The 12,695-nt window shown below is 33.1% G+C and overlaps 1 protein-coding gene across 2 annotated transcripts in view; it reads right to left on the reverse strand.

Annotated features, from left to right (window-relative positions):
- CDH7 (cadherin 7) overlaps window positions 1-12,695 on the reverse strand; it is a 133,327-nt gene that overhangs the window by 17,556 nt on the left and 103,076 nt on the right. For both annotated transcript variants that reach the window (XM_050767170.1, XM_050767171.1), the window contains exons 8-11: window positions 9,335-9,471; window positions 8,273-8,394; window positions 7,495-7,612; window positions 4,441-4,692 (exon numbers count right to left, since the gene is read on the reverse strand). In XM_050767170.1, the coding sequence (XP_050623127.1) occupies window positions 4,441-4,692; window positions 7,495-7,612; window positions 8,273-8,394; window positions 9,335-9,471 (629 nt within the window). The remainder of the gene's footprint in view (window positions 1-4,440; window positions 4,693-7,494; window positions 7,613-8,272; window positions 8,395-9,334; window positions 9,472-12,695) is intronic.

Raw genomic sequence — 12,695 nt, forward strand, 5'->3', positions numbered from 1 at the left:
TTTCCTTCAGTAATGCTCACTATCACTTGCAAAAACAAGAAAGTATTTTTCTGTTGGAAAAAAGTCATGAATAGCCACAGTTACCGGTGACCAAATATAGTTTAGTACTTGGGAGATCAGGGAAGAAAAGTGAAAAGATGCATGACAGCTAACTGTCAAGCTGACCATCATAGACATACTGGAAGAGACTGAATCCCATGCAGTGAACAGCAAGTTTCTACAAACACCTTATTAAACCTGAGTTTATGAAGTTGGGCTGGTCTAACTAATTCCAATTGTTTCAGAAGAGCAAAGAGCTGGAAGGAATGCTACAGGACTTCAATTACTGCGACCTCGAAGTCCAAGTACAGAAACACCCAAAACTTAATATAGTAAATTCAGTGGCAGCTTTATTGTGCAAGAAACAGGTTTTATTTTTGTGTGTGCGGAGGAACAGAAAAAATTTAGCTGTAATATTTTTAGAATAGGAGTACAATATTTAATATTGAAACCATATTTTTAAACAAAACAGCTGAAATTCTTCCTCTTTATTAAAAAAATCTACTGAATAATCTAATGTCTTAGTCATTCATAGATTTTTTTTCCTTTAAAGTATTTTTAGCCTGGTAGAAGAATAACTGTGTATGTCTGTAAGTGTGAATTTAACTATGATTAAAAATGCATAATTAAATTAGTATTGATGTTACTCATGGGTTGTAATTTCTATTCAAAATTTAGAATACCAGAATATCTTGCCCTATATTGATGGACTTTTTCTGCATGAAAAATAATTGAGGCATCTAATTGATTATTTTATGATGAAATATGAGTATAGCAATAACGTATCTCATTCAAACTGTACTCACTGTAAATAAAGGAATCCCATGTTCTAAGTTTTGGATTTTTTTTTTCATTTAGAGAATTCAGGTGCAAATAAATTAGAGAGAGAGGTGAGAGCAAGAATGAGAAATTAGAAAGCAGTTCATCCATAAAGTTAGAAGAATACAGATAGAGATGAAGACTGACAAATACAACTTCAGGTAACATGAATTATTTCAGCAATATATAGGAGTAAACATTTTTATATTTTCAAGATGTATTTCTTGTGCAGTTTAATAAAAATCAGTGGTTGAGAATAAGGAGACCTAGAATCTTATCCCATCATATCCTCTAACCGTACTCCTACAAATCTTCAAACCTACCCTATACCTCAAGTTCTCCCTCTGTAAGGTTTGGGTTAGCATCGATACCTGGGATGCCTTCCAGCATTAAACTTCCGGTAACGTCAGTGCATCCCCATCCATCATGTTACAAGTAGCTTTAATTTGTCACATCACTGGCATACAGACTTAACACGTAGTCAAGTGCTTTTATTTTTTAAGAGTCTAAAGTCCAGGTACTCTATAGTTTCATTCTTAACTGAACTTGATTTTCAAGTTGTTATTCCCATCTCCACCTCCTCACCTTGCTATTTCCTAGTAATATTTGTTCAGAAGTCTTAAAAGGTTTGAGTTACAAATCCTGGTACCTAATGCCTAGAAATGAGATTCACACCACTTTCTGAGGTGTCATAAAGAATGAATTGTGTACTAGAACTCCATTTTCATGCCAGGCTGCAGGTCTCACTTGCACCCCCTGTGAATACTTAATCTCATTGACTTCAGCACTTACTGTGTGAAAATCCAGAGTCTACAATACTGGCGACAAAACTAAAGACGTCTAAAAATTCCTGATTATCTGCTTTTAAAAACTTGGGAAATAAGACACAAAGAGACCACATTTCTGAGCTAAAATGCTAGCATTTGATGATACTGATTATTGCGTGGTCACTATAGAAATGGGAGCTGCAAGAAGAAGTCCCTTGTTCCAAACTGTATTTCAGTACAATAGACTTTGTTTTACTTAAGGTTTTGGAGACTTGAAGTAACTCTTAAAAAATGAATAAAATATAGGGCACAAAAAAATTGACCCTTAGAAGTAGAAGAGGGATTCCAAATTTGGTGTCTACTTAAGCAATATGTTCAAATTTAGCAGAAAGAGTAGCCATACTTAAATTCTGACAAAATCCCTCAAACCTTTATGCACAGACACACACACAAACACCCACGCACATACTGTATATGTACACTTGTATATATCTAATAATGAAATCTAATAAATCTCTATTTCAGTGGCTTTCAGTAATAATTAGCTGATAATTTTTAATTAATTAGAATCATCAAGCAACCTAAATCGCAAAAAAAACCCCAAATTCAAAGGTGAAAGTATTTACTAAAGTGAAGCAAGCTTCATCAGACAGCCTTAAAATAATCAAAAATCAATTCATTATTGAGGATCATTAAAATTAGGGGAATACAATCTTATTCCTTTAAGGCATAATCTAAGTTGTTTATGACAAACTGACCAAACTTAAAAAGTCTTCCACACATCATCTACTTGTCCTCTCATTATTCTTTCTGATTCTGTGCCTTCAAGCTAAAGATATTCTAAACATGGATGGAATTTTTAAATCTTCTAATGTAGGTTATTCTGCTACTATAAAATAAATATGCAATTTACATCTTTTTTATTAAGTTTTAGTTTCCAAAATTTAAATCTTTTGACTTCCCTGGGCCACACTGAAAGAAGAATACTTGTCTTAGGCCACATATAAAATAGACTAACAATAGCTGATGAGCAAAAAAAAAAAAAAAAAAAGCACACACAAACAGAAAACATTTCATAATGTTTTAAGAATGTTTAAGAATTTGTGTTGGGCTGCATTCAAAGCCATCTTGGGCTGCATGCGGCTCGCAGGCCACAGGTTGGACAAGTTTGTTTTAGAAGCTTCTAGACTAATAAAAAGTTGTTTGCAGTGGTTCTACCTTTTTCAAAATTTAATCCCTTAGATTCTAATTAGATTTAGCAGGTAATTACTTTCCATTTCTAAAGAAATTCTGAAAGTTTCTGCAACTGTGTCAAGTTCTATGCAAAATACAGTTTATTTTCTTTTAGATTTACTTGTTTAGCTTAAGTTACTTAAGACAATAACCTCTATTTTCATGACAGCATTTATAATGTATTAGTAAATGGGTCTTAGCTGATAATCTTCCATCAGTAACACTTAAAATTTATTGAACGTTCACTATATAGTATATTGAATGTTTACTCTGTTCTTTATATGAATTGTTTGATTTAATTCTCACAACAATCTTATGAATCTAGTTTGGTTATTTTTCACTTTTAAGTTAATTAACCAGCTACTGAAGGATTAACATTAACCTTGGGAAGAAGGAGTGCATGTTGGAGGCAGAAGTAAAAGCTCAGTTTACCTAAATCCACAAATCTAGTTTTTAAACATTATACAATGGTGACTATCATTGTAAATGCTGTTATATAAAAATGTCATAAGTGGATTCACTAATTCTATTAAAACCCAAGAAAACACAGAGTATAGTTTCAGGTAACATATTAAGTGCTTGTTGTCCGTGTTACAGGCAGTTACATTGAGAAGAAAAATGTTGCTTTGGAATGAACCCATTACCCAACGTCCACATTAGACGTTTCCCAGTTTTTAAAAGGATGCTGTAAAATTTGAGTTCCTGCAAGCATGAGTTATAAATTCAATTTAACCGAGTAATAAAGTAATCATAGAAATGTACAATTAAATGTGCTAGTATTTAATACTTTAAAAGTATAACATTTGCATTGCTGAAATTGTAATCATTTCAAATTTGCAAATTATTTAAGAAAGCCATCTTATTTTCTTTAAAAAATAGAATATAAAGCCATAATTTCTAAAATAAGCATATTATCAAAACAATATAGAAAATGTATTGTCCAGTCTAGTGTATCTCCTCTGTCGAGTGCTCTAAAGCAAAGAACCGGGATAAGATAGATTATTTTAAATCTTAAAAAACATTAATTTAAAGCATAAGCCATTTATCTTCACTGTTGTTTTGAAAATGAAATTGATAGAACTTTTGTCTGAGTTATACTTTAAATATACCACTGGAAAGTGTGGCCAACAATTGTATTACTTAGTGAGCAAAACACCATCCAGGCCAGGAGCGACGGCTCACTCCTGTAATCCTAGCACTTTGGGAGGCCAATGCGGGTGAATCACCTGAGGTCAGGAGTTCAAGATCAGCCTGCCCAACATGGTGAAACCCCATCTCTACTAAAAATACAAAAGTTAGCTGGGTGTGGTGGTGCACCCCTGTAATCCCAGCTACTCAGGAGGCCGAGGTGGGAGAACTGCTTAAACCTGAGGGGCAGAGGCTGCAGTGATCCGAGATCCTGCTACTGCACTCCAGCTTGGGCAACAGAGTGAGACCCCATCTCAAAGAAAAACAAAACAAAACAAACACCATCTAGTAGAATGTCTGCATATGTTCACCAAATGGAGAAGAAAATAGGCAAGTCGTGACACATGGTTATTGTGAGAGCTCTTTCAGAGCAAGCCCTGGAAACAGTACCTACCCAATAATGTCAAGACACAGGCGAGTATTGCTATCAGGGCTCCTGTACTGAGGCCAGCTGGTAAGACATAGGCCTCTGCATTGCAGGTCTGGGCTACACCGTCGGCATCACAGTCACACACGCGGATGGTGAGGGTGTTGGTGCTGCTAAGTGAAGGAGATCCACTGTCCACAATGAAAATTGGCAGATAGTAAACCGATTGTTCTTGTCTCCGGAAGCCGTTTCTCCTGGTCAATATTGAGGCTGTATTGTCTAGGATAACGAAAGCAAATGTGTAACACAAGATTTCTGATGGAATCAGTCTTCCCAAACTTTATTTAACTCACTCTGTTTTCTTTGATGCCTTAATTAGGGAAATCTCTAGAGTTGCAGATTTATTTGAACCATTTTCTTTGAGTTCTCTGGGACAGGGGGACATTTCCAGTTTAATACATTATAAGATACTTATGTTATTCTACACAGTATAACAAAATAAATAGTTATAAAGTAAAACAAAATACAAAAATGTTTATGCATCACTTATTACATTAATTGCAACTTTATAAAAACTACACCTTTTTACTTATCTTAGATTTTACACCATAAACTTATAGAAAGGATGGTACATATTAACAGCTTAAATATTTTGCAGCATCATCATATAGTACAGATAAAATTTTCAATCTATCCTTTTTTTGACAGGTTTCAAGACCAATATTTAAAAAGGGTAAAATCAGCTATTTTAACTTGATTTAAATTGAATATACAGGGGTATTCAGAATAATTTTATTGTAAATTTTAAAAATTCTATATTCGTATTTATAGCTACTCTATGTGTATAAACATTTTGTCAGTGATAAAACAGGCCATTTATGTTCAATTTGTATTCAATATTTGATTTCATCTAAGCAATTATACTAATATAAACTTTAAAAAAGTGATCAATAAGTCTTTATAACATGTGTGATTTATATATAAAAAATACGTTTTGTCTTCGTTAGCAGTTTTCCAAATAACTTGTCTTAATTAAATAATTAGAGTATTTATGAGATTTTAAAAATTAATAGCTATTAATAAAAATATAAAGGAAAAGAAGAAAAATCAGGATCAGAGTTTCATGCAGTGTGCTTTTATATATTTTTCTCTCTTCCAAATTGTCAAAAAGATTTATTCAATGATAGCATGAAAAAATTAATGGTACTCTAGTGAAACAGCAAGATGAAATCTGTCTCAAACAGCACAAAACAGCAAGCTCATATTAGACTGCAGAAAATGTATTACATGCAATTATAGAAGAGACAGTAATAAAACGATTTGATTTTCAGATTCCATCTGGTAGATTTTTATGTAAACAAATCTTTTATTTTAAAATGTATGAATTCGAGAAGGTATTCAATAAAAAATTAAGCTAGAGTTGTTGAAGGATATGGTTTTCAGTAAGTTCCTGTACATTTCACAATAGCATGCAGGCTTATGCCTTTGCCTCCTACTAATTCAGATGTCAGATGCATTTATGACTTGATACAAAAAGTTTTAGAAAGTTGATTTGTAATCTAACATGACTGATATCAAAATGACACACACACACACACACACACACACACAATTGAGGAACACAAGCTGAAATGCCTAAAAAGTGAGAATATGACTCTATATTCAGAAAAGCGATCCTATGGAAGACTTCTTAAGAACTGACTTTCTTTGTATTCATATGTTTTCCTTCAAGGTACAGTCAAGGGAGTTCTGGGCTTAAAGTAGATAATTTTTCAATTGTGTGGCAATGTGGATGTCCTATAGATGCAGACATTTTAGTGCACGTGCTGTACAGCAATCATGGTGGTATTGGATGATGACACATGGGCGATATATTCACATTCTCCTTGTGAAGGTCATAAATTCCCTTCTCTGCATTTGTACCAGATGAATCTAAATGCTGAGAATTATCCTTCTTAACTATGTTTAAGTCAGTGAGTCTGGAGTTACCCATGTAGAGAATGCTCTACCTTTTATATTACTAAAGGGACACAATAGTGTTCTCATTGAGTAGGAAATAAGATCAGGAAAAATTATTATTTTCGGATTGAATTTTTGAGGCCTAGGTTGCACTAAATAAGGTGATGGCCTCAGGCAAAAGTTCTTGTCCACCTTTTGGTAGTAAGTGTGTTTTAAACAACCCAGTACTGACTAGCAAATCCACTTCTGTATTTTTCCCTAAAACCAGATTTACATAAACAATATAAATTTTTAAAAATAGGTATTTTCCATGTTGTTGGGGGGTACTATTCACCCTCTACATCAGTTTCAAATGCTCTCCTTCCTCTAAAATAAATATCTTGAATAAAAACTCATTCAAATATATAATTCAAAATTAGACAATGATAGCAGGTCTTTGTGCTTTAAATTCTCATAATTGTCAATATATAATATTATGCAAAACTAAAATCTACTTATCGGTATTTGTAAGTGTTTTTTTACTATAATGATATTTAGGAAACCGCTAAGACTGTTTACCTTTGAAGCAGAGAAATACAATCTGACATGAGAGAGTCATTTTGTTATTTTTAATATTTCTTAGCTCATAAATATGTCATTATTTTATTATTATTTGCATGAATTACATTTGCATTTATGTAAAAATAAAAGAGTAAGGGGTGTTATCATTGAAAACATTAAGTCAAAGCTGATTTAGATTAAAATGTGTAATGTCCAGTTCTTATGTCTCAAGTTGCATCTATGAGCATAGTACTTATTGGGGTATTTAGTTGACCATCAACTTATTATATTATTTGGATAATGAACTTGGTACACAAGTAAAAAAATGAGTGCCTATAAGAAAACAATAAGAAAAATCTAACTTTCCCTCCTATTTGGCTTTAGGCCTAAAATAAGTTAAATAGCACCTTTTCCTTCATGACAGTAAATCCATAGATAAAAATTACTTGAGGTGCTCATTGCCCTTTAATTAATGTCTTTGCTTGAAAAAAAAATCCATAATCAGTATTCCTGAGGGAGAAAAGTACTTGCTTAGAGTACCTGGACCTGCTGCCTCTATCAGTAACAATATTAATACATTACCTTTGTTATCTTTCAATGAAAAGTTGTGGTTATTTGTTGCATCCGTTGTTAAGCTGAAGTAAAACTGATGTCCATTGGATGGCTCATCTTTATCCACAGCACTGATTTTCTGGATAACCTAGGAAAAGAGAAAGTAAAAATTGAAAGCACACTGGTGTGCTATGCTTAGTTTTCTGTGTCAGGACAAAGCAGTTTTATACTTTATAATAAATACCATCTCCCTGAATGAGCTAGGGAGAAAGGATCAAATGTATTATTATGAACCCAATCTAAAAAAGGGCTCGGAAAAACAAATCATGTCCTTTTCTTAGTTCATGTTTGAATTCACTTTTGTGAACTTCAGAAATAAGCTGTTCCAATTGATTAGACATCCCGGGAAACATCACAAGACACTGAACAATAGATGAACAAACCAACCTGAGATTGAACTGCACTTAATTCTTAGAATTGTAAGACACTTAAACCTGGTTGTGTAAGGTGGAAACAGCCCAATCAGCGTACTATGCTATCTTTCTCCTAAAGGAGTCTAAGTTCTTAGCCATTTAACAGAGCTTTTACAACGTTTACCTTTTCTTCCTGAGGAATTTTCATCACCCCAATTAAGCTGGAATTTGAAGGTTCCTTTAATATTAGTTCATGCTACACATCAAAGTGTTAGTTTTGCTGAAACAAGCTGATTATGTTTTATCTTAAAGCTGGAAGAATTTCAAAGGCAACTGCTGCTGGATATTTTTTAAGAAACCACAAATTAGAAGCAAAGTGTTCTGAAGACTCTTACCTGCCCTGGCTGGGCATTTTCACAGACGGTGGTCTCATAGTCCATGGCAAATTCAGGGGCGTTATCATTGATGTCAAGAATAGTGATGGCCACATAGCCTCTTCCTACTTGAGATGGATTCTCTAATAAATAAGACAGTGTCTTATCATTTATGCTTTGCCCCTCTAAAGCACAATTCTAATAATAAAATGACTAAGCTGAGAATGAAATCTAGAATCATAATGCTGTATTACTTAAAAGGACCTATAGAAAATTGAAAATATGATCCAAATACACACTCACATACATTCATATGTATGTATATATGTATATATGAGTGTATATATATACACATATACATATATGTGTATACCCAAATATATACCTATACATGATTATATGTGTATTTGGATGTAGATGTATATATATAAATGTATATTTATAGTCTATATGTGTACTTGTAGTTTTTTAGTCCCTGATGAGAAAATTGTTGAAAGAAGAATAAATGGTAAACCATGAATTTCAATATTCTTTGATGTTAGAACTCATATTTGCATGACTATACATTTGTATTATCAACACATGTATTATAAATGCATACATATTAAAATATACAATATATCATATACATATATACATGCAAATATGCATTCAATTTTCAATAGTTTTTATTACTTATTATTTTATTTTATTTTTTATGAGGGACTAAACTTAGTTAATATCAGAATATTCAAATCCAGATGTCTTAGTTATAGATCAATGTACTCATCATTATAAGCTATTTCACTAACTCCATAACAGCATTAACATGATATATGAATTGTGATCAGAAAACAAGAAATCCTGTGAGGGCAATATAGGGCCATTGTTTTTTAGTCCTTGGTTTTCATAAATTTTGTAATTATTAGCATACAAAGACAGTGAAGATAAGTATATTTTACAACTTAGAAATTTGGTATTCTCAGGTTTTCGTTCAATTCATATAAGGAACTATTTTAATTAAGTTGAATTTACAACCTCATGACAATCGATTCTCCACTCACTGTCCTCCATCTTAATTTAGTTTTAAGCCTCACAACTTACGGCTCTCCATTGCAAGTACTGTGATATTGTGAACAGCATTTGTCTCTCGATCCAAAGACTTGGCAGTTGTGATGACCCCACTGTTGGCATCAATATTGAAGTATCTCTCCAAGTCTGTGTTTCTGTCAATTGAGTACCTAATTGAACATTGAAGAAAAGAAAAGCCTTCAACATGCATGTTTGATTATAATTTGCTAAAACTATTTCATTATTTATGTAGCTCATCACTAAATCCTACTGACTCTCTGATCTGTCATACTAATCACAGAAATGCATGCCTTGTTTAAAACTCTACCCACATATTAGATGGTTTATAACCTGTGTCTCACTAATATATTTGCTTTTCTGTCAGACAGTACTAAATGAACACCACAGTGATCTTCACAATGGCTTTGAATATGCCATTAGAACTACAAGTTCATTATTACTACTATTATTATTTATTTATTTTTGATACAGGGTCTTGCTGTCACCCAGGCTGGGGTGGAGTGGATCACTGTAACCTCGAACTCCTGGGCTTAACGGATTCTCACACCTCAGCCTCCTGAGTAGCTAGGACTAGAGGCATGCAACACCATATTTGGCCATTTTATTATTATTATTATTATTATTATTATTATTTGTAGATGCAGGGTCTTGCTATGTTCCTCAGGCTGGTCCTGAATTCCTGGGCTCAAGTGACCCTTCTGTCTCAGACTCCTAATATGCTAGGATTATAGGCGTGAGCCACCGTCCCTGGCTAAATTCATTATTATTATTATGACTCCTGTAAACCATTTACAATATATTTGGTAGCCCTGCTCACTATTATGGACCCTTCTAAAATGAAACATGTAAACATCTTGCCCATTTGTATACACTTAGTAACATCTTTTGTTCTGACAGCACCAACCTGTTATTAACCCTCTTTCTTTTCTTTTTTTTTTTTTTTAAATCTTACTCAGTGGTCTTGACGAGGATTCTAAAGACATGTTTCAAAGTAGAACCCCTGAGATTGCATGGCCATTTTTGCATGTAAAAGCCTTTTCTCGAAATATCTGTAATCCAAATATTTTTTCAGCAGTGAAAAATTACTGCTCCACCTGTATTTTTGTCTATGTTATTATTTGTTTTATACACAAAATTCACCCTCCCCTCATGATGATCATCTTCAGGTTCCTCTCACAGTCTTTCTGGTTGGGTGAGATGGCTCTCATTTAAAAACAAACAATTAAACAAACAAACGAACAAAAGAACAAACAGAAAAAAAAAGCATACACCCACTTTAGACATGATGATTAGTAACTGCTTCAACTACACTCATGATCCATTAAACATAATGGCCTTTCATGTTCTTCATCTTCTTGATTCCTGATTTGCTCCTTTACTCCAGTTGTCATGGATTCTTATGAACATACCCTTGACTTGTCAGCTCTAATATACGCATTACTGTTGGAAACTCTACTTCAAGCATACTCTCTGTTCACCACGTCCTACTCCAGCAATTCTCCATCCTGACAGGGATCTACAATTTATTGACACTAGCAACATTTTCTTAAAATCAGTTTGCCTTTATTTCCTCACATCTCTCTTACCAATTTATGTACTATGAGCCCTCATTATTAATACTCCTGTATATATGCCTATTACATCGTAATATATCAAACTTAGTGACATCAAACAATAATAATAATATATCTTATTTTGTTTGAGTCAGGAATTTGAAAGTGTGTTTGTAGGGCAGTTTTAGCTCTTAATCTCACAGAAGGTTGTAGTCAATGTTGGCTGGGTCAACCGTGATTTGATGATTTGACCGGGATTGGAGGATCCAGTTTCAAAGTGTCTTATTCACATTGATGGCATGTGCATGGCATGGATGGCGAGCTGGTGCTGCCAAATGGATTCCTCTTCACAGCACTGCCTGAGTGTCCTCATGGCAGGAGAGCCAGCTTCCCCCATTTTTTTCAATTTATCTGACAGTGTGTTTTTTCTTCTTTAATTTCTTAATATGATGAATTATATTGATGAACTTCTGAATATTAAACCAATCTTATGCTTCTGGGATAAACCCTACTTTATCATGGTGAATTATTCTTTTATATATTGCTTGATTGAGTTATCTAAATGTTCTGTGGAAAATATTTGCCTGAAAGTCTTGATCAAAGTTTTCTTTTCTTGTACTACGTCTGCCTGGTTTTGGTAGTAAGAATAAGGCTGTGTAAAAATGTTGGGATGCATTCCCTCTTCTTATATTTCCTGAACAATACTGTGTAGAATTGGTAATTCTTCTTTAAGTGTTTGGTAAAAATTTGTCACTGAAGTGATCTGGGCTCAAATATTTCCATTTTCAGAAAGTTTTTAACTAAAATTATAATTTATTTAATAGTTATGGGATTATTTAGGTTATCTATTTCATGTTGAGTTTTGAGAGTTAACACTTTTTGAATAATTGATCCATTTATTCCAAATTGCCCAATTTCATTGAAATTATAAACTTTATGTCAGTAGACTTGTTTATAGTATTTTCTTATTCTGTTTTTTATGTTTGCAGGGTCTGTAACATCTCCTCTTTTGTTCTTAATATTTATCATTTTTTCTGGGTTTTTTTTTTTTCCTTTTTCAGTGTTGGTAGAGGTTTATCAATATTTAGGTCTGTTCAAAAAAACAAGCATTTAATTTTATTGATTTCTGTATAATTTGTTTTGAAATGCATTGTTTTTTGCTCTTATATTTATTGTTTTATTTCTTCATCTTGCTTCGGATTTATTCTGCTAATGTTTTTCTAATTATTACTCCAGGACAGGGGACAGTAGAGGGAAAATAATGGTAAACTCATCACAGGTTTGGAGATACTTTGTAGTACCCTTCTTCACTAAACTACCTGCTAATATTTACTTTTCAGAGTTCTGATGGCTCCACTCTATCCAGGTTTCATAGCTGCATTTACTGTGAGATACAGGGTGGAATATGTTTACTTAGAACAGGATTATGTGTGTATCTATGTATACATATGTATATATACATGTACTTACATACTACATATATATATGTATGCAACCAATATAAATATATAAAATACACTTCTATATAAGTAATATTCAATGGCAATATGACAGCTGATATTAATGTTTGATAAGAGGATTGTAACTTAATGAGATTAGAACCCATACATTCATGCATCAATTGAGCCAATATTAAAGCCTGAATTGTTCTCTTTGTCAAATCTCTAAGTTAATAACTGAGATAATGTTTGAATATTCATGAAAAAATAAATGTCTAGATTCTTAAAAGCAAAAAGGCCTTGAACTTGACAGACATTGGTCTAAATGAATTCATGAAATTCCCCACAGGGCTAACGTCAATAACTAAAACACCTGCCTCT

This window comes from Macaca thibetana, chromosome 18, assembly GCF_024542745.1.
Source record: "Macaca thibetana thibetana isolate TM-01 chromosome 18, ASM2454274v1, whole genome shotgun sequence".
Classification (NCBI taxonomy): domain Eukaryota; kingdom Metazoa; phylum Chordata; class Mammalia; order Primates; family Cercopithecidae; genus Macaca; species Macaca thibetana.